This window comes from Pocillopora damicornis, chromosome 2 (assembly GCF_964200805.1).
Source record: "Pocillopora damicornis chromosome 2, jaPocDami1.2, whole genome shotgun sequence".
Classification (NCBI taxonomy): domain Eukaryota; kingdom Metazoa; phylum Cnidaria; class Anthozoa; order Scleractinia; family Pocilloporidae; genus Pocillopora; species Pocillopora damicornis.
The window spans coordinates 337,639-360,701 of record NC_142671.1 but is presented as its reverse complement, the minus strand read 5'-3'; the positions used below and the strand labels follow the sequence as shown (position 1 = coordinate 360,701).

General features: G+C 37.5%; 2 protein-coding genes across 2 annotated transcripts; one reads left to right on the top strand and one right to left on the bottom strand.

Annotated features, from left to right (window-relative positions):
• The first annotated feature begins 587 nt into the window (after window positions 1–587).
• On the top strand, window positions 588–16,527 carry LOC113685042 (glutamyl aminopeptidase). The gene is made up of 21 exons (XM_027202494.2): window positions 588–990; window positions 2,411–2,683; window positions 3,741–3,918; window positions 4,069–4,339; window positions 4,860–4,980; window positions 5,257–5,411; window positions 5,926–6,039; window positions 6,150–6,284; window positions 6,898–6,963; window positions 7,144–7,209; window positions 7,726–7,907; window positions 9,044–9,141; window positions 9,560–9,684; window positions 10,724–10,779; window positions 11,215–11,365; window positions 11,676–11,749; window positions 12,011–12,121; window positions 12,656–12,823; window positions 14,278–14,421; window positions 14,666–14,747; window positions 15,525–16,527. The coding sequence occupies exons 1-21, from the start codon at window positions 774–776 to the stop codon at window positions 15,717–15,719; spliced, it is 2,982 nt and encodes a 993-aa protein (XP_027058295.2). The 5' UTR covers window positions 588–773; the 3' UTR covers window positions 15,720–16,527.
• LOC113685043 (uncharacterized) lies at window positions 15,943–22,982 on the bottom strand. Its single transcript, XM_027202495.2, has 9 exons — window positions 22,703–22,982; window positions 22,468–22,563; window positions 21,528–21,668; window positions 19,372–19,682; window positions 18,717–18,904; window positions 17,967–18,232; window positions 17,406–17,616; window positions 17,104–17,240; window positions 15,943–16,814 (listed from the first exon to the last, which is right to left on the bottom strand). Exons 3-9 carry the CDS (start codon window positions 21,657–21,659, stop codon window positions 16,683–16,685), a joined length of 1,377 nt encoding a protein of 458 aa, XP_027058296.2. The 5' UTR covers window positions 21,660–21,668; window positions 22,468–22,563; window positions 22,703–22,982; the 3' UTR covers window positions 15,943–16,682.
• Window positions 22,983–23,063: the final 81 nt, after the last annotated feature.

The window sequence follows — 23,063 nt, the reverse complement described above, 5'->3', positions numbered from 1 at the left end:
GGTGCGCTGAATAATACGTAAAGTAGTTTGTAAGCAAAGGAAGTGAAACTTTTTTGTCAGAAGTAATTCCCGGGCAGAGCATTTCATCAAAGGCTCAAATTTTTAAGGAAAGACAAACTGGCATAACATCAGTGTCACGCTATTATGCTACATATCTTTTGTAGTATCAAAATCTTCGCCCCATGTTTGAACACAGGGCGAAGTCTGCAAAGCCATCCCATATCTTTCCCCCGCCAGGCTTTTATTTCAATCAAACGACCCTCGAGAAAATACTGAGTTACGTGTTCAACTGACGTCCCAATGAACACTTCTAGAATAGAAAATCGTTCTGAAGAGGCTGACCGACAACTAGCTATAGAAGCTGTCAACATTGGTCGCTAATTTAATTATCTTGGCTCTTTTTTTAAATAGTGAGTAAGTCCAACCTGGTCAATTTTCCCGAACTCCTTTTTTTTTCCTTCATCATTGGCAAGAAAAATGTTTCTAAAAAATTATTTCCCGATAAAATGCTCGCCCACAACAAAACAATAATCGGGCTGCGTGACAATGCGTTTGTTTACAAGTGGAAAACCATATTTGCATAACTTGATATTTAAATTGCATGGATAGTGCTTCATGTGGGAACAATTGGCGAGCACATGACCACTTAAACATTGCTTTAACGCCTAGCTTCAACGTGTAGTATTTCTTCTCGGGTTTAATACTTTTATCAAGCAGTCTACTCTGACACGCACAATTTCTTTTATTGACTGAACATCTCGCCAGATAGCCTTATGGCCAACTGTTCAACAGAGGCAGAAATACCTCTGAATCAAATCGACGGCGATCCTGAAGTGAATACGTCTGGAAAAGGAGAATTTAAAGGAATATTCTTCGACAAAGTCAAACTAATAGCTGCGGCCGTTGTTCTAGTTATCTTGTTGATCATTATTATTGTCCTTGCCGCCGTCCTTGGTCAAGAGCGTGCTAGAAGAGGAAAAGATGAGATCCGTAAGTGTGGCAAATAACTGTTATTCTTTCGAGACATGCCAGTCTCAGGTTCATTTCAACTCTGATTGCCAGGAATGTCCCCTAAATTCTCTTAGTAAACTACTGTACTGTCGCTTAGATAAATGGTACTTTATGCAAATAAGCTGTAATATTATTGACATCTTTATTTGCTGAATGTTGGTGGATAGGATACATTACTATCGATGACTAAACTCGATGAAAATTTTAATCATCACAGTACCAGTAACATTTTTTAACGTCACCCTGAAGCTTCGATTTATTCATAGTATGAATTTCTATAATATTGAATAATTTATCACCGCGTTAGCTTCCAACTTGAAGAAATCAAAACTATTTGGTATGCAAATTACACGGTAACACCTGAATAGTTATTTGTCTGTACCGGTGAAAAAACAGGTCCAAATATAGGTTGATCCACAGGTTCACCTGCCTACGAAACAGCTTTGACAGTTTAAACTTTTTTTCATAGAGAAGAAAGATTTGGAAAAGGTGGCTGCAATGATGTAAGCGATGTCGGAGTAAAATATGAAGAATATGGCTTTCCGTGATTCCAGTAACATAGCTTAAGTGATGCATAGGGCTTGTTTTATTAATAAACATAATATCCATGTATATATTCATAAATTCTTTGAATTTCTTTTCACAACCACTCTGTTTCCATTACAATTTTTGTCATCCTTTTATTCTTCTTTGTATTCTACGCTGCAGATGATTCAGTGTCTGCTCTGAATTTTCTAGAACTCGCTACCTCTACGGTAGAAACAATTATCAAACTAAACCGTTGTAACGTGAAACACAAAGCACGTTTTGATAGATAAGGGAACATTTCAGAGGCTCTGCAACGCGTGTTATCAAAATTGACACAACAGATATATGGGGGGAATGTTTTTCTGTAAAATCCTTTCGTTTTCCAATTTACTTCATTTTTTGTTGTGTTTATGTTGTGTTTTTTTATTTTCAGATACTACTTCAAGTAGATCGCAGAAGGTGTCATATAGAAAATAATTCTTAATTTTCCCCACATCTTAACCGAATGTTCTTGATATGTCGATCGTACTTTTGACGCCGTACCCGTAAGAGCAGCAACACAAGGGATACTATGACTCAATTTAATCTGATACTTATCAAGAGCTGTATTATTAGAGAAGATAGCTAGTAATTGTCCGTAATTGATTAGTACTGCGACTTGAAAGGATTGAATGTAATGTAATGTGTGTAACGACATAACTGCGCGAGTGAAACATTCCTTAATTATCAATGCAGCGATACAAAAAATATAACCTAAATTAATTAGTCCAATCAACTTCAGTTGTCATATGTATTTTTCTACGCTTTAATTTTCTACTTTCAAAGTTGTTCAATCAATTTATCTTAACTGTTCATCAATGTTATTACACAGATCCCGGAGGTGAGACTGAGGAGGAGAAAGAAGGCGGGAGTCCGACCCCTCCTAGCCCAACTACAGCAGGCCCAGAGCCCTGGTGGAGAATTCGGCTTCCTGATAATGTGATACCATTTCATTATGATCTCACCTTACACATCGACATGAATAAGCCGAACTTCAAAGGCAAAGTGAAAATTTGGTTCAATGTCACAAGTCCCACGCCTTACGTACTAGTTCATGCTCTCGACATGAACTTTACTGCAAATGAAGTCAGGAAACTTTCCGGCGGTAAGCTAAATTTAAATGCATCGCTTCAAGATGTTTGAATGAATAGAAACGGAGCCTGAAAACCCATTTATTCATGATAGCTTTTAATAGTTTTTCAAATTATTTCACAATTTCCTAGAGATTTTGTTTTTAAGTTTAAACTGCAGAGATCTCCGTGATATAGAGGATTGTATAACGCTTAGAGGCTTGCAATAAGCGCCATAAAAATTGTATATATTACTACAATATCTTATCATTATTATTATTATTATAAATAAGATGGTGACGACTGCGCACAGCCTTTCCTCTCCTAATAATGTACATGAAAATTTTACGCGCTTCTTATTGGCTGAAAACAAGTGCATTCTCGTGTAACACGAGTGCCAAGTCGTAACACGAGTGCAAATTACAAATAGTGCGTGCACACTTTCAAAATTTCGTCTGTCTTGCCTTTCTGTGATTTTTTTTTTCATGTAAATTATTAACAAGTAATAAAGTTATTTCTCTTGCAAATTGATGTAATGGGTACTTGTAAATTTTTCAACGACTACAAATAACACACGCACGACGGGCTCGTGTAATTTTGTTGCCTTTGCAAAATTTACTCGTGCTTATTAACACCAAATTGCACTCTAAATAATGTTACTGTCTAGACAAATGTCAATTATCAACAAGAAACAAGAGAGAATCATATCATGGTGCCAAAAGGCCTTGCGGTGCCAAGTTTGACGCCGTTCATCTTACCTATAAAAATAACAATTTTTTTTTCTGAAGCTTTCAGTGGGTGGAATTTAAAATTCTCGAATCTGATTGGCTAATCGCGCCAACTGGTCTTCGTTTTACAATTTAGACGAGGTTCCAAAATTTTGTCAGCGCCATTCCAGGCAAAGTTAAATAAAAGGCAAAGAGGCACAAAAAGTAAATAAGGTGGGTGCGTATAGGAAACAATTCTTCCCTCGGTAACAGTTTTCTCCCATATGGACCTCTCGCCCTGTAAATAACACATATTTGCTTGATTAAAGCACAAGAGTTAATGTCGAATATATCACGCATTGCTTTATTTCCTGTTTTCTTTAAGGGCCCATTCCGATCAAGCGATATTTCAAGTTTGAAAAGAATCAATTCCTCGTCACAGAGCTAGAGACGTCATTGGATAGAGATCAATATACTATGACATTGGAATACTCTGGAGAATATGGAAAAGACCTGAGGGGAATGTACAAATCCTCCTTCACAGACGAGAATGGAAAGGAATCGTAAGTACCTGCCCTGTCAGTATATATAGAAAATTAGATTGTTTGATAACATGCCTTAATGTTTCTTTATTTTCCTTTCAAACCCGTAACTCTTGAAGTAAAGTTCAGTAGCGGCGTTGAAAACTTAATTAGCTGTTGTTTTTCTTTTAGATTTTTCACCGCCACTCAATTTGAACCCTTGAGAGCGCGCCGAGCGTTTCCATGCTTCGACGAGCCCGCGATGAAGGCGACTTTTAACGTGACTCTGGTTCATGATCCAAATCTAATCGCTTTGTCCAACATGCCAATCTATCGAAGCCAAATTGATGATGGATGGAAATATGATCACTTCAGAAAGACGGTCAAGATGTCTACTTATCTGGCCGCCTTTGCCGTGGGTGACTTTAAGTACAAGGAGACCAAAACAGGCAGTGGCATACAGGTACACATCCTAGTAGTATTTTTTTCTAATGGTAGGGGAGGGGATCACTTAACGATTAGCTGATGTACCCTCGTACCCAGGCCCAAGTGGTGGTCACTGAATTCTTCTCTTGCATGGGCAAGACAGTGCGTCTCTCCGGCTGATGTATGAATGGGAGGCGTCAAACTGTTAAGATGTTAAGAAGTGAACCTCTTTGATGGACCAGAATCCCCTCAAGCGAGAGTATCAATAATCGTAGCCTGGTAAACCGCGATGAGCTCCAGTGATGTGGGCGAATAGGCTTGTGAAAAGACACCGACTACTTTGTTTATTATTCATCCTATATCAACGCACATTTCAAATCGTACATTTTTGCTGTGTATTTATCGAGTACTAATTCACAACTTAAATGAAATTGACTGTTCAAAACGCTTAGTTCCTGACACGGTTTCTCTTCTCATTCTTCTCTAATAACCATAGGAAATTAAGAAATCAGTTCATTCATACTCTGTTATCAGCATGCTATGATGTTTGTTCGTAGATAAGAGTGTACGCAAGACCAGATGTTCTTGATCAAGTGGACTACGCTTTAAAAGTGTCAAACGAGACATTTATATACTTTGAAGAGTTCTTTGGTGTTCCATATTCGTTACCAAAGTCAGGTAAACACTAACTGAGTTTGCAAACTATTCATGAAGACTTTTACGGATAATACGTGTCCCCTATTAACATTGGGGATTCCCTACTGCTAGATGTAATTGACACAGTAATGAAGTCATTACTATTATTATCACGGATGCCTATTGGCTTCTTATTTGAGGTTTTTTTCTTTTTTCACAGAGACTGAATTACCGAGAATTTAGAATAAAACGGTCGATGCTAGTAATACTAATTTCAGATCACAAGCATAGTAATGTTTTGAGTTAATCGGCTTGCAGATGGAATCGCACTTCCGGTATTTGGTCCTTCCGGAATGGAAAACTGGGGCCTTATTAAATACCGTGAGACAAATTTGCTGTTAATGGAAGGTGAGACTTCATCTTCGTCAAAAGAGAGCATCGCAAAACTTGTGGCTCATGAAGTAGGACATCAGGTAAAATTTCTGTACTTGAGCAAAATTCTACTAGAGAAGCAGGGCAAGTTCTGTGGTCTTCCTGTTCCAAACTCTTAGCTGGGGGGCTATTGTTCTGAGAAAAGGTTATCAAATAACATGAATAGTTCATGTAACCCTTAACGTAGCAGTTTATTTACTGTAATTTGATAATCAGGCCCTCCGTATTTTCCAACTACGTAAGTAGCCTAAATTTCAATAAGCTTAGAGACCAAGCACGCAATGGGTGTTTACAACTTTGTTACCACCCTTCCCGTAACTTTATTTCTACCCGAAGGGGCATTACCCCGAGTGTCGCCTGGTGACGTAAGAAACCCCTTTTAGAGAGAATTTTTGAAGACGGTCATTATACTCTTTGGGGGAAGTAGACATGTAATGACAGTTTGAAATTCTGCCCTATGTGTATTTCTGACTTTCACAAGTGGTAGGTTACGGTCGTTACGTTCTATATATATTTACTAACATAGTTCTACCACTTTTCCATCTTTGTCTCCAGTGGTTTGGTAATATTGTTACCATGGAATGGTGGACAGATCTGTGGTTAAACGAAGGATTTGCTACTTACGTCAGTTCGATTGGAATCGATCACGTTCATCCCGAATGGAATATCGTAAGTTCTTTGCTTAAAAATGTATTCTGCATATCGTCGCTATTTTGAAAGATCACTAGTTCAGCCGTAAAGTAAGATATCAATGACCACAAATTCCCTTTCTGTTTCAGATCGACCAGTTTATCGTCAGAGCAGTTCAAGATACTTTGCAGCTGGACGGATTAGCAAGTTCTCACCCAGTTAGGATTCCTGTTGAAGATCCCCAGAAAATTGGAGAAATCTTTGATGCCATCTCGTACAAAAAGGTATCACTATGAGTTTGGCATGGTAACTTGTTAAGTCTCGAAATTGTAGCTTCTCCAAATTGCTAGTCCAACTTCAGCCACATGCTACTAAGGTAGTACCTTGTGTTGCCGGGATACATTGATTGATATTCATCAGAATACAAGCTCTCGGTTTCTTGAAATTCACTAATATTCGATTCAAAGCTAACATCTCTTCCCAAAACAACCTGATATTTCGAGCCCTACGATATTTACCTAGCTACAATTTCATTTTTATTGGAGGTTCAGAAAAACGGATTCTGTCTGAGCCGCATTAGTTGTTTGAGATGTATGTTTTCGAGCCTTTTGCGTGATGTGTTGTAAAACTTCTTATATCTCATTGGTATTGCTTTGTTTTCATTTTTCTTGTCTGTTTGCCGGTTTTTTGCTTGTTCCCTTTTTTTTCTGAAATGCGATAGAAAATTCATCCAGAGATTCAACTCTCGTCAATGACTATAGTTCTGTTAAACTCAAAACCAGTTATTCAACTTAGATGTTGATTATAACTGATGAAAGGAGGTATGTTTTCTTAATAACAAGTGTAACCCTTGCACAACTACAATCTATTTTGAGCTTTTCCTCTTTTTGTCCACAGGGTGCTTCCATTTTATTGATGCTTCATTATTATCTAGGAAACGAAGTATTCCGCGATGGATTAAAGGTGCGTTTTCAATGCGTTCTTTTTATCTTCCATTCACTCTCTCCATTCCCAGTTTGAATTTTAAAAACCATTATTTAAAATACGCTGCGACTGTTTTTCAATTTCTTTCATATGATTATCATGGTTGATTATATTTTTATATGCGTTGTATATTCTATTATTTTACTTGCTCAAATATAGAGATATCTTACCATGCATGCTTATGCAAACGCTGAAACAGACGACTTATGGAATGCAATGACAGAGGTAAGCTTTGAACGTTGTTTCTAAGAGTGAGCACAAAACTGAAATTATGAATAAATCGCCAATTTATTTAATATTTCGATTGGTATTTATTACCCAATACTTGTTTTATAATTTTATTGGCCAGTCTGATTGTTGGCAAACCAAGTTTAGGATTTCAAACGTGGCTAATAACCTGGGCAACGAAGGTCCAATCCGGAAGTCCCGAGTCCGTCTTCAATTATTCCATCTATTTGTCCATCTCTCAGGAGTTCCGAGTCTGATTACACGTTTGCACGTGTAACTTGTCACCTGGTTTGTTTCACTTGTTCATCATCTTTTGCAGAGTGCAAGACGACCAAATGAATTTGTAGTAAGGAAAGCACAGTTTTAACCTTAAAATTTCATGAAGTATTTGTGCTCTGTGGTACTCCAGCGTAATGAGTCTTAATTTCTCGTTGCACATCGTAAATACGTTGGCAAAAGATAATTATAATTTGCCGATAGGAAATAATTCAATTGGCTCTCTCTTTTTCAAAGGCAAATAAGGCTGCTGGAAAGAAGATGGACGTAGGCAAGATAATGAACACCTTCACGCTGCAAATGGGGTACCCTGTGGTAACCATAACAGCCACAGAAACACCAAACACATATCAAGCAACCCAAGACCGTTTTCTTTACTACAAAGATCCAAAAGCAAACTACTCGTCTTCCCAGTACAAGTAAGCGACATTATCCAGAATTTTTTTCACCTCATTGAAGTTTAACGATAGGGGAGGATTGGAAAATACTCCATAAATGACCGCCTGCATTATCTGACTGCATAAAGACAAGATGAGCGCAAGGACAAGAACTACAAAATTTGAACCTTGAGGACAAATTCTTTTAAAAGTCCTTAAGATATAACAGGATCAACACAGAGCACAGTAACGACCTCAGCTAATGTTTATTCTTTAATCAATTGGCGCAAAATAATTATATTAGTCGACATGACGCCGAAGTTTTTCCTCCCTGCAACTTGGGACAAGTGTACCCCTGTCCAATTAATCAATCAATATATCTATATATGTCTATTTAACAAATAGATTCCAAGTTGCCGTGCGTCTGTTCAGTAATAAATCACAGATGACGTCAAAATGTGGTAAGAACAAAAAAGTGGCACACGAGGCGCAGCCGAAGGTGTCACTGATGTTCTTACCACATTTTGACGTCCTCTGTGAGCTATTACTGAACAGACGCACGGCAACTTGGAATCTACTTGTTTTATATAATAAAGAATGAAAAAAAGGTTTTAATGATGACGTCATCTATACGTCTGTCCTTCAATAGATCATAAGTGAGAACCAATCAGAATGCGAGCATAACTGAGCTTATTATATAAATATATATATATATATATATATATATATATATATATATATATATATATGTGGGATCACTTAAGCCATGCCAGAGTGCTCAAACTAGAAAAACTAGTGAGCATGCATATATATATATATATAAATATTATGAGGGGAAAAAAGGACGTAACTACATTTCCCGACAAGCCTGTTTCGTGAATCGCTTCACTCATTAAACCCCTGAAGAGTGAAGCGATTCACGAAACAGGCTTGTCGGGAAATGTAGTTACGTCCTTTTTTCCCCTCATAATATTTATTCTGCTCTACTTCAACGTATTGAGCACTGTTCCACGCGAAAATCGACTTGCAGACTTCCTATATATATATATATATATATATATATATATATATATATATACACACACACATATTATAAAGCTCTCTATTTAAATACATATGTATATTATAAAGCTCTGCTCTACAATCTACTGATCTAATCTAACGTTGTTTTGTTTTAGTTACAAGTGGGTCATTCCATTTACCTACTACACTGGATCAAGAAAATCTAATAATCCTCCAACAGATACGATGTCAAAAATAATAGACAAAGAATCAGGTAAATATCGAAGGGGGCCGTTGTTTTAATCTCTCACACGGTGAATTTTTTTGTAGAGCATCACGTTCTGAAAGTGGGGGATGGGTTTCAGGCGATATGCAGGGTCTGATTTAATTCGTTTCGTAGTTGTTTGACTTGGTTATTCCCTGTTAGCTCTTGATCTTTAATTTGTAAGCAGATTTTCTGTTTAGCTTTATGAGGAAGATGGTCACTAACGGTATACAGGTGAGGAGTGTTATGAAACCAACGATATACAGGTAAAGAGTGTTATGTAACAAACGATATACAAGTAAAGAATGTTATGATACCAGCGTCAGTGGAATAAGGGTTATAATCCAAGGGCTTACGGCCAGATAAGTAATGGAAATATGTAGTATTCGATATACATGTATTTGCTAACATTATAAATGTATTGCAGTTAGTTTGAATTGGGATGGAAATGGATGGATAAAAGGAAATATTGGGCAGACTGGTTTCTACCGTGTCAATTACGAAGAAAAAAACTGGGATATGCTGGCTGAGCAGCTTAAAAATAATTACAAGGTAATATATAGAGAATAATACACAGGCGTGCGTAGATATGGAATTCCTCTTCAAGTGGTTAACTCGATAGCTCACAAGTGAGCGCAGCAAACGAATGAGATGTCGAGTTGAACACGAGAAGAGAAATTTCATATCTGCAAGTGACCATGTATTTTTTTTGTTTATTATATAACCACAATAGCCCTTCACTGAAAAGAAAAGTCAACTTTATAAATGAATAAAAATAAAAGGGTCGACAATCCACGAATAAAATCGTAAAGTGCGTTGGCGCTAAGGCATAAGATGAAAAAATGCATTGAAACAATACAAAAATAGACTATGGGCGTAATTTTCAATATACAAAATTGTCAGTTATTGAATTGGTCCCTACCGACAGAAGAAATCTTTCAGGTATACGGTCAAAATCGGCCCGTGGAAAATCTTTCAGTTGTCGGTTTTCGTTCTCAGCCGCGAGAAATACCATTACCAAAGCCACTGAATTCGAATAGCTTTCGGTTTTTCTTTCCGTATTTTGGCTTTCTTCCCCTTGTTGAGAAGCTTGATTGTCACTGTCTGTAAGTGATACGGATTTTTCAGTGTTTAAGCTGCCGTAATCCCAAAAAATTCCGACAAATGACCTTGGATTGAGGATGGTGAAGGCTTCGCCGTTCATTCACGAAACCTTGTGGCGCGAAATGCGAGTGACGTGTCAGCAGCTGATTGGCGATATCAAACATACCTGAAAAAATACGATACTATATCTCTTTTTCAGGGCTCGGAATCCTTGTATAACGCCGTACTTTACATGATAAAATGCAATAATATAAAGAAGGCTTTCAATCAGTATGTCATTTAGTCAAACATGTAGTCATTGACCGTCAATTTAGGTAGAGTTCATCCCCCGACAATAGACTGGCGTGAACTTTTCAATCAAGCACAATTTGTCGATTTGTTAAGCGAGTGTATGATCTATACATTAAGTTGGACGGTAGCTAGCTATAGTTCTTAAGTAATTTTTCAACACCTGAACTGCATAAATGGACCATTCAATCACTTACAGGTCTTTAACGCCACCGATCGCGCAGGGCTTATAGATGATTCATTCAACTTGGCCAGGTGATAAAATTATAATCCTCAAACTTACATTGGTTGGTAGATTGTTAACTAAAGTTTTACGGGTTTTTTAGCTTGTCTCTGTCTGATTACTTCCATGTCAGTGTGATATGGCTGTTTTCCCATTAGAAACTGTGTGTAAATGCAAGTTTTGAGAATTTTCTTCGAAAGGTAGATCGTGATCAGATAAAATGATAAATGATTCAAAACCTTTTTATTCCTAGGAGAGAATTTCTCCTCGCAACATCGATAAATTTTCATGCAGAAAGCTCCTGTTAGACGATATCATGAAATGTAATTAAATTAAATAAAAAGGCAGACAATGGATATAATTTATCTTAAGGATTCGGATGTGAAAGAGTTCATAACATTCTTAGTTGTGACTCATGTTGAGCGCTATGGTTTGAAAAAAAAAACATGTTCTGTTCTTGATTTTAGAGCCAACTTATTAAATCACACAAAACCTCTTAGTATATCAAGTTATCTGGACAAGGAACAGGACTACGTTCCAATGCTATCCGCGTTGACAAAATTTTCACATATATTAGAGATCGTTCCCTCCACGAGACCAGCCCACAAATATTTACAGGTAGGGATGTAAGCTCGATTTAATCTTTTCTTTTCTAGCTCTGGATTTTCAAGCTGGCGATTTAAGTCAGAAATTTTCAGCGGTATTTAAATGAATTTAGAGGGTATGATAAGATAAAGCTGAAGTTTTACTCAGCATGAGCAGCCTTAAAAAAAAATTAACGCTCCTAGCTTACCATTTTTTTTACCAAAGAAAGGAAGTCTTTCGGTGGCATTATTTCATCTGTTTTTAAGACGATAGACAAGAACCACCAGTTCTTGATAAACCCTCTTCAGTACTATTAATTAGAGGGCTGTCTTTTTTCTTTTAGATGTATGTGGAATATTTAACAAAGACTCAGTACGACAAGCTTGGAATCAAAGATCAAGGAACGCATCTTGACAAGTATGAATCCATACATACATCATCTTATTTACACATTCATTCATTTATCCATCCATATCAGATCATGATTTGTTGCAAGTCAATTTTTCAATCCTTATACACTTCGTTCTAATCTATTTCTTGGTAGCTGAGTTTAAAAATGTATGAAGCAAAGAACTCACTTTAGGGGAAAATGCATGGTTATCCTCGTTGTTAGACTAAACTGCCTGTAGAAGACACACACCCAAGATGCAGAGTATTTTGTTCGTTTTTTTTTTCAAGATTTCTGAGAACTATTCTCCTCGATGCTAATTGTGAGGCTGGGGTCAGGTCATGTCTGGGAAATATGACGAAAATGTTTCAAGAATGGATGAATGACCCGGTCAAGAACGCGTGAGTACTCTCCATTACATTCACCAATTCTAGAACTGCTACAGTTTCTCGTTGAAGCTGCTGACTAACGAGATTTTCTCGGCTGTGGGTTTTGCTTTCCGATAGTTTTCATATCCTCCAGCTGTTCTTTTCATCGATTGTACCGAAAGGTCGGTAACTCCTCCAGTTTCTTCGATAGGTCAACAGCTTTAAAAAAAAAACGCCCAAGCATTGTGATAGGTTACACGTTGTGGAGAAACATTTATTTATTATGAAGGCGACTTTCAAATTGTTGAACCCTTAAGGCACAGACATGGCGGAAGTTGTGCCGTTCATATAATGCTCCTCTTAAATGTCAAATTCGCTTCATTTTCAATCTACATCTCCATACATCAGAGTTGTGACTTTCACCCAGCTGACTTTAGATCAATTCTTTTTCCTCTCATGTGAAATCAAGGTCAGCGATGATTTGAACAATGATTTAGATGTCTGTGATTGACCTGCCACTTTCATTAGAGCCTTACTTACATATTATTGGACGGCTTCACTTTGTAGTGTACCAGCGGATCTCAAAGCCTTAGTTTACCATTTTGGAATAGTGACTGGTGGAGAGAAGGAATGGAACTTCGCTTACAATCAGTTTAAAACTACGACTGTAATCTCAGATAAAAATACACTGCTTTACGCCATGGCAGGATCACAACAGCCTTGGATTATCCAGAGGTAAACGCTAATCAATTTTCAAATAGCTGTTGTTGAAGCAATACCAAGGATCCTTATTTTGAACGAATATTATTCATTTTTTTCCTCGGTTTTTTCATGAGTTTTGGTATGATTAAAAAAGGGAACACCTACGATAAAAACTTTGTATTCCTAAAGTTCCACGGCTAAGAAAAATTTGGTCGATTCTTGGAGAAAAGTATTCAGTCCAGGAGGTGTTAGCTGCAGTTCCAACCAAACCCTTCATTTTTTGGAGATATCTACACTGCTTTGAGTGACAAGGTTGGCCAGATCCTTGTAAAGTAACGTAACCAGCAAGCACGTTACTTTGTAAAGTGACGTAACTAGTGAACACCTTACCTTAAAAAGTGAAGTAACTGCTAAACGCGTGAAACGGCTCAATTCACGGAAACATTTTAAATTAGAAGTAGGTCAATAGATATGGCCTCGAGGCTAATTCGATGATGATTTTTTAAATTGGGCTATTTGGAAACAGCGTGAACAACTAGAAATCTGTGTTTCGTTTTCCTTCTAAAGGGTATCAGATCTTTGTTTAAAAATGTCAAACAATTCCAAAAATGAAATTGGTTCTAGTGGAAAATTCTCTGAGTTTGTGCATGCTTGAATGTTAATGTATTTTAGTATGTTACTGAAAAACAAACAGTTCTAAACAAACATTGAATATGTGGAGTTTATATGAAATAATTCATATTTGTACTGCGGTTGTAGATGAAAGTGGAAATGTGATCATCGCAGTAAATTTTCCAATTTAAGCAATTGGAAAGAAGAAGCCTGAAAAAAATCAGGGCTTCAACAGGATTCGAACCCGTGACCTCCGCGATACCGGTGCGATGCTCTACCAACTGAGCTATGAAGCCACACATTGGGAGCGAGGTCAACTCAATAAATTGACCTCGCTCCCAATGTGTGGCTTCATAGCTCAGTTGGTAGAGCATCGCACCGGTATCGCGGAGGTCACGGGTTCGAATCCTGTTGAAGCCCTGATTTTTTTCAGGCTTCTTCTTTCCAATTGCTTAAATTGGAAAATTTACTGCGATGATCACATTTCCACTTTCAAACATTGAATATATTCAAAAGGTTTGTATGAAGTTTTCAGCGGTATTTTGGTAAAAATTTCCGACTGCCGGACGTTTAGTCCGTTTGAGAACGTACCGGCAATCTGATCCGAAGTGTACAATTTCTAAGGTCGACAATCAAGCTCGGAAAAATTGTCCACTTAAACCCAAATTAGTTTTTGGAATCGCGTGACATTTCTATACCAAAATCTGATACTCTTAAGAAGTTTCAGAGAAGCTTTCAATAGAACTTTGGTGAAAATGTCAAACTGCCGGGCATCTAATCCATTCGAGACCGTGCCAGATAGTCTGATCAGAAGCGTAGAATTCCTAAGTGTCGACAACCCAGCGATAATAAAATATACTTCTTTACATTTTCAGGTACTTAGAGTATACTTTGGATCCCTCGAAAATCTCTCCCCGCAATCTAGTTTATGTGATGTACTACATTGCTAAAAGTAATGAAATGGGTGCCAACGTAGCGTGGAATTTCTTCCAGTTGAAATGGAATGTAATATCCAAAATGTGAGTATGAGAAAAGTGATTGCTGTAAAAATCACTTGCAAGATACTTAAAATAGATTTGACACTTAATTACCATTAAGGATAAGCTGGTGATATCTCTCTATTTAAATTCCAAGGAACAAAGATTTTTGTTCTTGTTCACTCGAGAAAATGAAATTGCGCACATTGAAAATAACCAAAAAAATTGATAAAAAAATGTATGTGTGTATCTTAGTTATCTAATTAATTTCCAATTATTATTGCAGGTATGGAGGTTCGTATATGACTTTAAGGCGTTTTATTCCTTTCGTGTCCAGGCGATTCTCTACAGATTTCGAGTTACAGCAGGTAAACTTAACGATATTATTTTGCTAATGGTTAATATCTTATGAAGCTATATCATTTTATTTGACATGCGAAAAAAACCTTGCGTGTTTTATGAGCCACAATTCGGCCAGATTTCACTGGACATTTCATTTTCAGATTCTGTATTAAGACTACGAAATTCCGGCAATGTGTTAGATTAGACTTGCCGAACTATTTTAGTTTGTGAACTACTGCAGATTGTGAACTTTGATGGTTTGCGAACTTTTGAACTCTTGTTTAACTCGTTCAACCAATCGGATTATTTAAACCTCTCTAACAAGGATTCTGATTGGCTTATTGTGGCGTGCTTTATGAGAATAGAGAGCTTGCTGACGACACTGTTCGCTTTGGAAATGAAATATTGTATGGAAAATTGAAGTAATGCTTGGGGAATTTCACAGACTCTTTATTATAAAACAAGTAGAGAAGCCTAAACTGTGCTCTGCTTTGTTGTAAAGCACTTAGGAAGCGGCTAGAGCACCCCAGAGGTGGAGAGACACACTCGACTACGTATTTCTCCTTACACTTCCTGCGTGTTTTATAACTTGAAACATAACAGAGCGCAGCACAGGCTTCCCTATTTGTTAAATTGTGTCGTTAAGTTGTGTTTACCAGTAATTTACTTCCAGAATTACAGCTTGATGAGTTTTTGGGAATATGTTGCGCCATGGTTTTCCGTCAGATTTGAACAAACTTCACCTGAAAAGTTGAAAAGGAGTTTCGTAATTACTGCACTGTTTCCCCTTTTTTCTCTTTCAGCTGCTTGATTTCATCCAGACGGTAAATAAGGGTGGACCCTTATCATGGACGGTGCAACAGTCGATAGAAAAAGTAAAAGAAAATATACAATGGCGAAAAACCAATGAGAATGACGTTGAGTCCTGGTTAAAGGATTTCTTTGCTCAAAAGTCCAAGAAAGATACTGATGACGGTTTTACTGATCCGGCAAAATAGGCGACGAATTCCTCTGAATAATCATGATTACACTACCTTCAAAAACTCATTAATAATTCATAATCCCATTAACCTATTAAATGGTAGATAATACATCACGTGCAGTGACTTTATATCGATAAACCTCATCCTTATTAGTATGCGGTGTTTTATCAGATATAAAGACACTGCACGTGACTTATGAATATTAATTAATTATCAACACAGAAACTGACACAACAAATGGTGGGAACATATTTAATGTTCTTTCAACAAATTTCACACAGTAAATTTACTTTTGTACCAAATTAATAGTACAGTTGTGAAATACACATCTGGAAAAATTCTTTATTCCATTAGTACAGTAATCTGGTAAAGGCATATTAGACAATACATCATCTGAAACTTCGAATTCAAGATTAGTTGGCAGAAGTGACTCCAACTCGTTTTCGCTAACCTCTGCGTTTGACCTTTTCGTATGCTAATTTATAACGTTCACAAAAGCATAATTGTTATGAACTCTCTTGACACACGCTTTTCCAAGAATGTTTTTGAAGCCGTTTAAAAAACTCGCAGCACGTGTTTTATCGGGTCAAAAACCACTCGGCTACGCCTCGTGGTTTTAAACCCGATAAAACACTCCTGCTCGTTTTTTAAACATTACATAAATTTAGACGCAAAAATATTGCTTCGCGTGCAAGAAGTTCAAGAACTTTATCACTGTGACCCACTTGTTTATTTAAGGCTTTATGTGCGAGTTTACCACTTCAATTATTTCTTGTATCCTTTGATGTTTTCATATGAATAGTAGCTAAAATTATCAATTGTATCAAGTTTCCTTTTGTGATAGTTTTTAAATCATTGTTCTTCAGTACATCACTTTCGCTTGTTGAAAATAATTTGCTATCCGTCACAAGAATCACTGTTTTGATTGATGCAGTAATCAAAAAGGAGATAGCAAGGCAGAAGGTTGTGTTGACACGTTTATTCCGGTCTGTTCCTTCCAAGTCGATCATGCGCACTTGCAAACTGATCACTGGCTATTGCTGACAACGCAGATATTTCCATCGCTAGTGCAAATGACGCGATTATTTCTGCAAAGCGATAAATGCGACCCTGAAAGATGGAAAAATACATTGACATAATATTTGGTAATGCAAATATAGATACATCAAGTTTACGTGTACTTTATGGGGAAGTGTTCTGAAAAAGTGCTCAGAAATTTACAGCGCGATTGTGATGGCGAAAGAACCGTGTACATTGGAAAATACTCTCAAAATCACATGGCGCCTACGAAATATCTCAGTAGTTTACGCCGAAAATCTGTGCAGGTTTTTGGGTTAATGCCTAATCGTTTTACTATTACAATGCATGAGATAAAAAAAGTCAACAGCCTCCTTATCACCTTTCCTAAGCATCCTAGCATATTCAGCGATTCTTTGGCGGTCGGTGTGTATGTTCCACCTCCAACTGTTCCAATTAACAGGGTGGGGAGAACGAGACACGCATAGATACCAGCTTCACTTTTCATTCCAGCATTCCCTAAAATAACAAAGGTTGGTCTCCATCTCAATCAAATTAAAAAGGTACATCACTTAGTTATAGGGTCCACTGTCCAGTGTTGATCAAAAAATTGCGTGTTACTAATAAATGTGTTTACGGGTTGTTTGTGATCAAAACTATACAAAGACAATCCTCTTCTCTTACGGTGCTCAGTTGACTGAATCTTTATTTCTTCTTCTGCTGATATCTCAAACACAGACCAAGAACTCTCATGAACACAGGCAATATCCTGCCCAGTTGCAGTAAATATGGCCGCCAAAGTGTTGCTTACAACTTGATTAATACCACAGGACCCAGACCTCTGCGCACTCAATGCAAGAGCATTAAAGGCTTTAACCAACTTCTTGGAGTCAATCTGATGTGCGCAAAAAGATATTAGAGAAAGTGACATAAATGGTGTCCTGTAAGCACGAATTATACTCAGACAGGTGTTCACATCATCAGCGAAAAGGTCTGTGAACGGTCATATCCTGAAATGAGTTAAAAACCTCATCATTCCTTAAGTAGCATCCTTCTGGTGTTCCAGACAGAATTTAGGGTATTAGGACACGAAACAAGCTGAAAGCTGAAGGATATTCCTTTATGCTTTGCTCGTGAAGCGTAACTGGGACCCTTTGACACGAGAAAAGGCTATGTATTTTCATGTGATTGAATCTTTCATATTCACGAGACATACAGAATCGTCAAATCATCACATTCACTTACTTTCAAAACACTTTTAAGGGTTGACTCGGTAATATAAGTTTCGGCCTGAACTTCAATTCCCCGCCCAGTGACATAGTTTTTGGGAATGTTATTTTTATCGCCACTGAACTTAGTTTCAATGTAATATTCCCTGATATTGATATCAGGGCACTCTTGAGCGATCCTCTCTTTGGCCCAGTTACAAGCGTACCAAGTGGTAACGGTGACAGCGTTTTGGCCAGCGGCATCAGCAGAATCGTAGACAAATTCCATCATGACGTTGCGACCTAAAATTTTCAGAATGTTTCACTTTTTGACAGCATTACGGTACTAACTTCATAAAAATATTAAAAACTATCCAAACAGTTCGTTTTTCACAAATGAAACTAACATGAGGCTTATCTCACAAACTTAGATCTTCATCATACCTCAGCTGATCCATGAGAGCATCAAACCGTTACATCGGAATCACGAGAGGTTCGAACCTAGGCAGTCGTAAGTTTTCTTTGTCCATCGATAACGGTGCAAATTAAAATTCTTAAAGCTTAAAACTGTCCTTAGCAAAACAAAGACATATTTCGTAGAGTCAAACTTTATTTCCCGAATTTCCCCCCCCCCCCCCCCCCTTTAAGCTACTTCTTCATATGCCGGTGATGATTGGCTTGTAGATGAAATTACAAAATAAAAGGTATAATAAACATCAGATAATAAGCCATCATCATTTAGATTTTGTACAACTAAGAAATTAAAAAATGTCATAGTACTACCAACCAATAAACCAGGGCTGCAGAGACTGAAGCTTGCAGTGTTGGCTGACCTCCCCTGCTTTGGCTTTCAGTTCATCAAAATGAGACAGAAGCCAATGTGATAATTTCTGGGCTTGTTGCATGGAATCTGTCACAAAATATGGTACTCTTTGGATCCTCCGCTTTATGACGCGTGTGGAGACCCCACCGCACCTGTAAGTAAACAGAATAGGTGTACGAAGACAGCCTTCAGTATAGGTAGGTAATGGATGGTTTACATCGGGAAGAATGTAAACGGAAATTTCCTCTGGTAAAATAGGCATTGTGGGCGATAATGTATGAGAATTATTTACATAGTTGCCTAGCAGAGCTCATCCCGATTTCTGTAGCAGGAAGCAATTACAAATGTTGCGTTTCCTCCACAAAGGATCTACGTCGCAAATTTTCTCCCCTCACCCTGCCTCGTTGCATTTGAAACTCCTTTTGCTGCTTGCTATTGCTTGCTTGTCAGACTTATAAACAATAGCGAGGCTGAGATCGACCTCATTAAGATAGACACGAGAAGATAGTTACTGTAATAACACCGAAAAATACAAATGAAAAGTAGCAAGGTTTGTATTATGATGTAACCTTCAGCCTTACTCCCGTTAAATGTCTGGGTAGCTGGTCACACAACTTACCTTGTGATGGCCTTGGCACCCCTTGACGTAGAGGCAACGATCGCCCCTTCGGTTGTGGCGATAGGACATAGAATCATTTCATTGTGCACATGATCTCCTTTGATGAGCAAGGGCCCAGCTATACCTTGGGGAATCTTAGCGAGTCCTATCGGATTTTCTATGTTCCCTTTGAGATTTTCAGTTGTATACCCCTGGGATAGTTTAGGATTCCACCACTGTCCAACGTTTGATAGAGAAGCGGAAGTAACTTGTTCGACCCATTCTCTTCTTTTGTCGCAGTCTTCGAGACGATAACTTCCTTTGTGAGGAACCTGAAGTTTTTTTAACCGGGGAGGAAGAGTACTTGCTTAACAAATAAATGATAATTATCAACTTTATCGAATGTCGAAACGTAGGGAGACGTAACCCAGACTCCTGAGCCGGTGCTTATGGATAAGCGAGAAACGCTCGACGAACAAAATAGACATAAAGTATGTGAAAACAACTGAGACAAAAAAAATTATGCAGGATGAAAATTAACGGCAAGTATACCAATTAAGATATCAACACATATTAATTACCTCAGCAGTTATTAAAATATGTCCAAGGGCACTCCGAGAGCAGGACTTCGTTCAGAGTGGAACAAAATAGTTTCAAATGAGTTGAGGATTTAATTAAAAGTGGTCACCGATTTCACCGAGGAAGTCATATGAAGGAGTTGAGAATGACAAGGCCATTGGAGGATGTCTGAATGGTTTGAAGCCAGAACAGCGAATATACTCGACTCAATCTTAACCGCATGCTTAGTGGCTACAGAACGCTTGTACATAATTCGTTTGGTCAATTTGCTAAGAGCTCACATAACGACTATTGCAACTATTGCAACCTGCCAAACGTAGAGCCTCTGTTCTCCAACTTCTTGGAAATTGCCCTCGAGTTTGATCAATTCTGTTCAATCCTGAGATTTTGTGACAACCGAAAACGGGTGAAACTATTTCACTGATGCGTCCAAGTCAACTTATGGTGCAAGCTGGAAAGGATGGAACGTTTTAGTAGCCATTTACATGCGATGGTTTTGCTTGAGTAGGGCAAGACGAGTCAGAAGACCAAATCTCTAAAAAAATACAGGAGGAAAGCCTTTTTCTTATAGATTACATGTACTAATTCAAGAATATGTTGGCGAGTGGTAGGAACATTCGAAGCCCTTTGCAGCTTTTTCAGTCGATATGTAACCACGCAATATTGGCTTAGAGTTGCTGCAGATTCAGGTTTTTCAAATCTATCCTTTCTCCAGTTCATTGGGGAAGAAACTCACGTCACGATTTCACTCCCTGCATCTTACTTGTGGTCACAGCACACTAAAAAGAATATTGAAAAACTGGAAAGAGTACAGAGGAGAGCAACCAGATTTATTTTTAAAAACTGATGACCCTTTGGAGACTTGTTTAAAGACATTGAACCTCATGATACTAGAGAAAAGGAGGCTGCTGGCTGATGTGAATTTTTTATTTATGGCCCTAAATGGCTATATTAAAATTAGTGTCCATTCTTACATAGATTTTTATTCAGAGATTGACCAATTTTCATTACGACATAAAGATAACTTAACCTTAAAAAAGAAGTATGCTAAAACAAATGTCTTAAAATATAGCCTTTTCCATAGAATATATGATAGTTGGAATCTTTTACCTAGAGAAATTTGCAATGCTGCTGAGTTAAAAATATTTAAGACTAGAGCTAAGAAATTTCTATTAGAGTTATGAGTACTTTGATCTGATTATTTCTGTCTGTCCTGTTTTCTGGATGTTACATATGTTTGTCAGACAGAGATACTTCAAATATCTCTTTTATTGGATAATCTATAGATATTTTTACATCATAGATCTACATTCCATTTAAATTCTGACTCAGTTTTTCAGGAGTATTTCATCTATTCATCTAATTATTCATAGTCTTATTTTTTATATAGTTTATATATATATATATATATATATATATATATATATATATATTTTTGTTATGGTGATCCGTCTTTGTATGGGGTCTATGAATTCTTCACGGATTATCCATTGGCTGTAATATCTATCATTTATAATTATTTTAGTTTAGTTCTTTTTAGTTTTGCATTGTATATGCCAAGAATTGCAATAAATAAAAATAAAAATAAATAAAATTACCTGAATTTCTTGTCCTGAATTATTACCGCTGACATGATCACTAAGACATCGCTTTGTCAAATTGAGCTGCTTCTCAAGAGGAAATTCATCATGGAATAATTTGATTCTCCGAAACGAAAGCCTCAGCATCATTCAATTTATCTGTAGAGTAGATCAGTTATAAAGTTAACTTTTTCTCTAAATCTTGTTCAACTGATCTCTACCTTGAATTACATATGATAAACAGAGTACAGTTATCTCAATGACTCCCGGTAGCCTGGCGTCACGCAACACCTCCTCAAGATTGCGAACCCGGTTCATTTCAATTGGCAGAGAAAAATTAGCGTTTCGAGCGCTCAGACGTTTCCAGCCTCACTGCTTAACTCTTCAACCCCTCGGTGTGATTGCCATCTAATTTCTCCGTACAGATCACCTACGGATCAAACATTATCGCTAACTAACGGAGCTCTTGATTGTTTGTAATATTCTCTATGTAAATAGAGACACGCGAGAATAGAATAAAGACAGATAGAATACCGCACGAGAAAAGTGTGGATAATATTCAAACTGATGTTAGGGTGCAAAAGGTGAACTTAATAATATGTCAACGCTTATCAGAAAGCTTAAAGCGGTCAGTGTTCGTTATTATATCACGAATTTTACGCATCCATTTCACAAAAAAACAATTTTATAATTCAAATTACCATAACATGCTTGAGAAACATCGTAGAAGAAATACTCCCCTTCGACGACCAAAACATTCGTCCTCAGTGGAATTCACTGAGACCGATAACAGAACGAATATAGAAAAAAATCACCAAACTCGACAGGACAGATTTATTCCGGAAAAAACGTTTAGCGATTGCTGTCGAGGCACTGAGCAAGTAAACATTTTTCTACCGTAGAAAATCAAAACGCAAGAAACCACGTCGATCAATAATTTAGCACTCCTCTAACTTACCACCAAGATGTCTTCTGTCTGCTTTTAATTCCAATGATATGTGACAACAACACCCACTACATCAGCATTGCTGCAGGCAAGTTGCGCCCGCGGTACCTTAGGGGATGGGATTAATAAAATATTAGATTTTGGTTCCACACCATGACATTTCGTTTCACGAAGTCTCAAACCAGTAAACCTCAGTGCACATTCACAATTACTGTTGTGAAGTAATTTGACTACAAGACGTTAATACCTAACATGTATGTCTGCTTTTCTCATCGAATGGTTTGATAACAATGATCTGCGCTCAGTCCGAACTGACGTGTGTGCGATGTTTTGTTTTACGTGACTGATTTGCGTGACGGCAGTCTCAACGCCAACACCAACTGAACTGTTGAAGACTTTTCGTGTCAGGTTTATGAATAAATAAGTAAAATTCGGCAGCAGTGTAACTCAATATCACAAAAACATTTGACGAAGTTGTAACCGAAAAAAACTCGAAACAAGCGAAGGCGCTTGTCTATAATTACGACGTCAAACTGACAGGCTCTTTCCGAGAATTTCATGCGGAAGTTAGAATTCTGAGAAACATTCCCTTCTAGGAATTGGTCCTA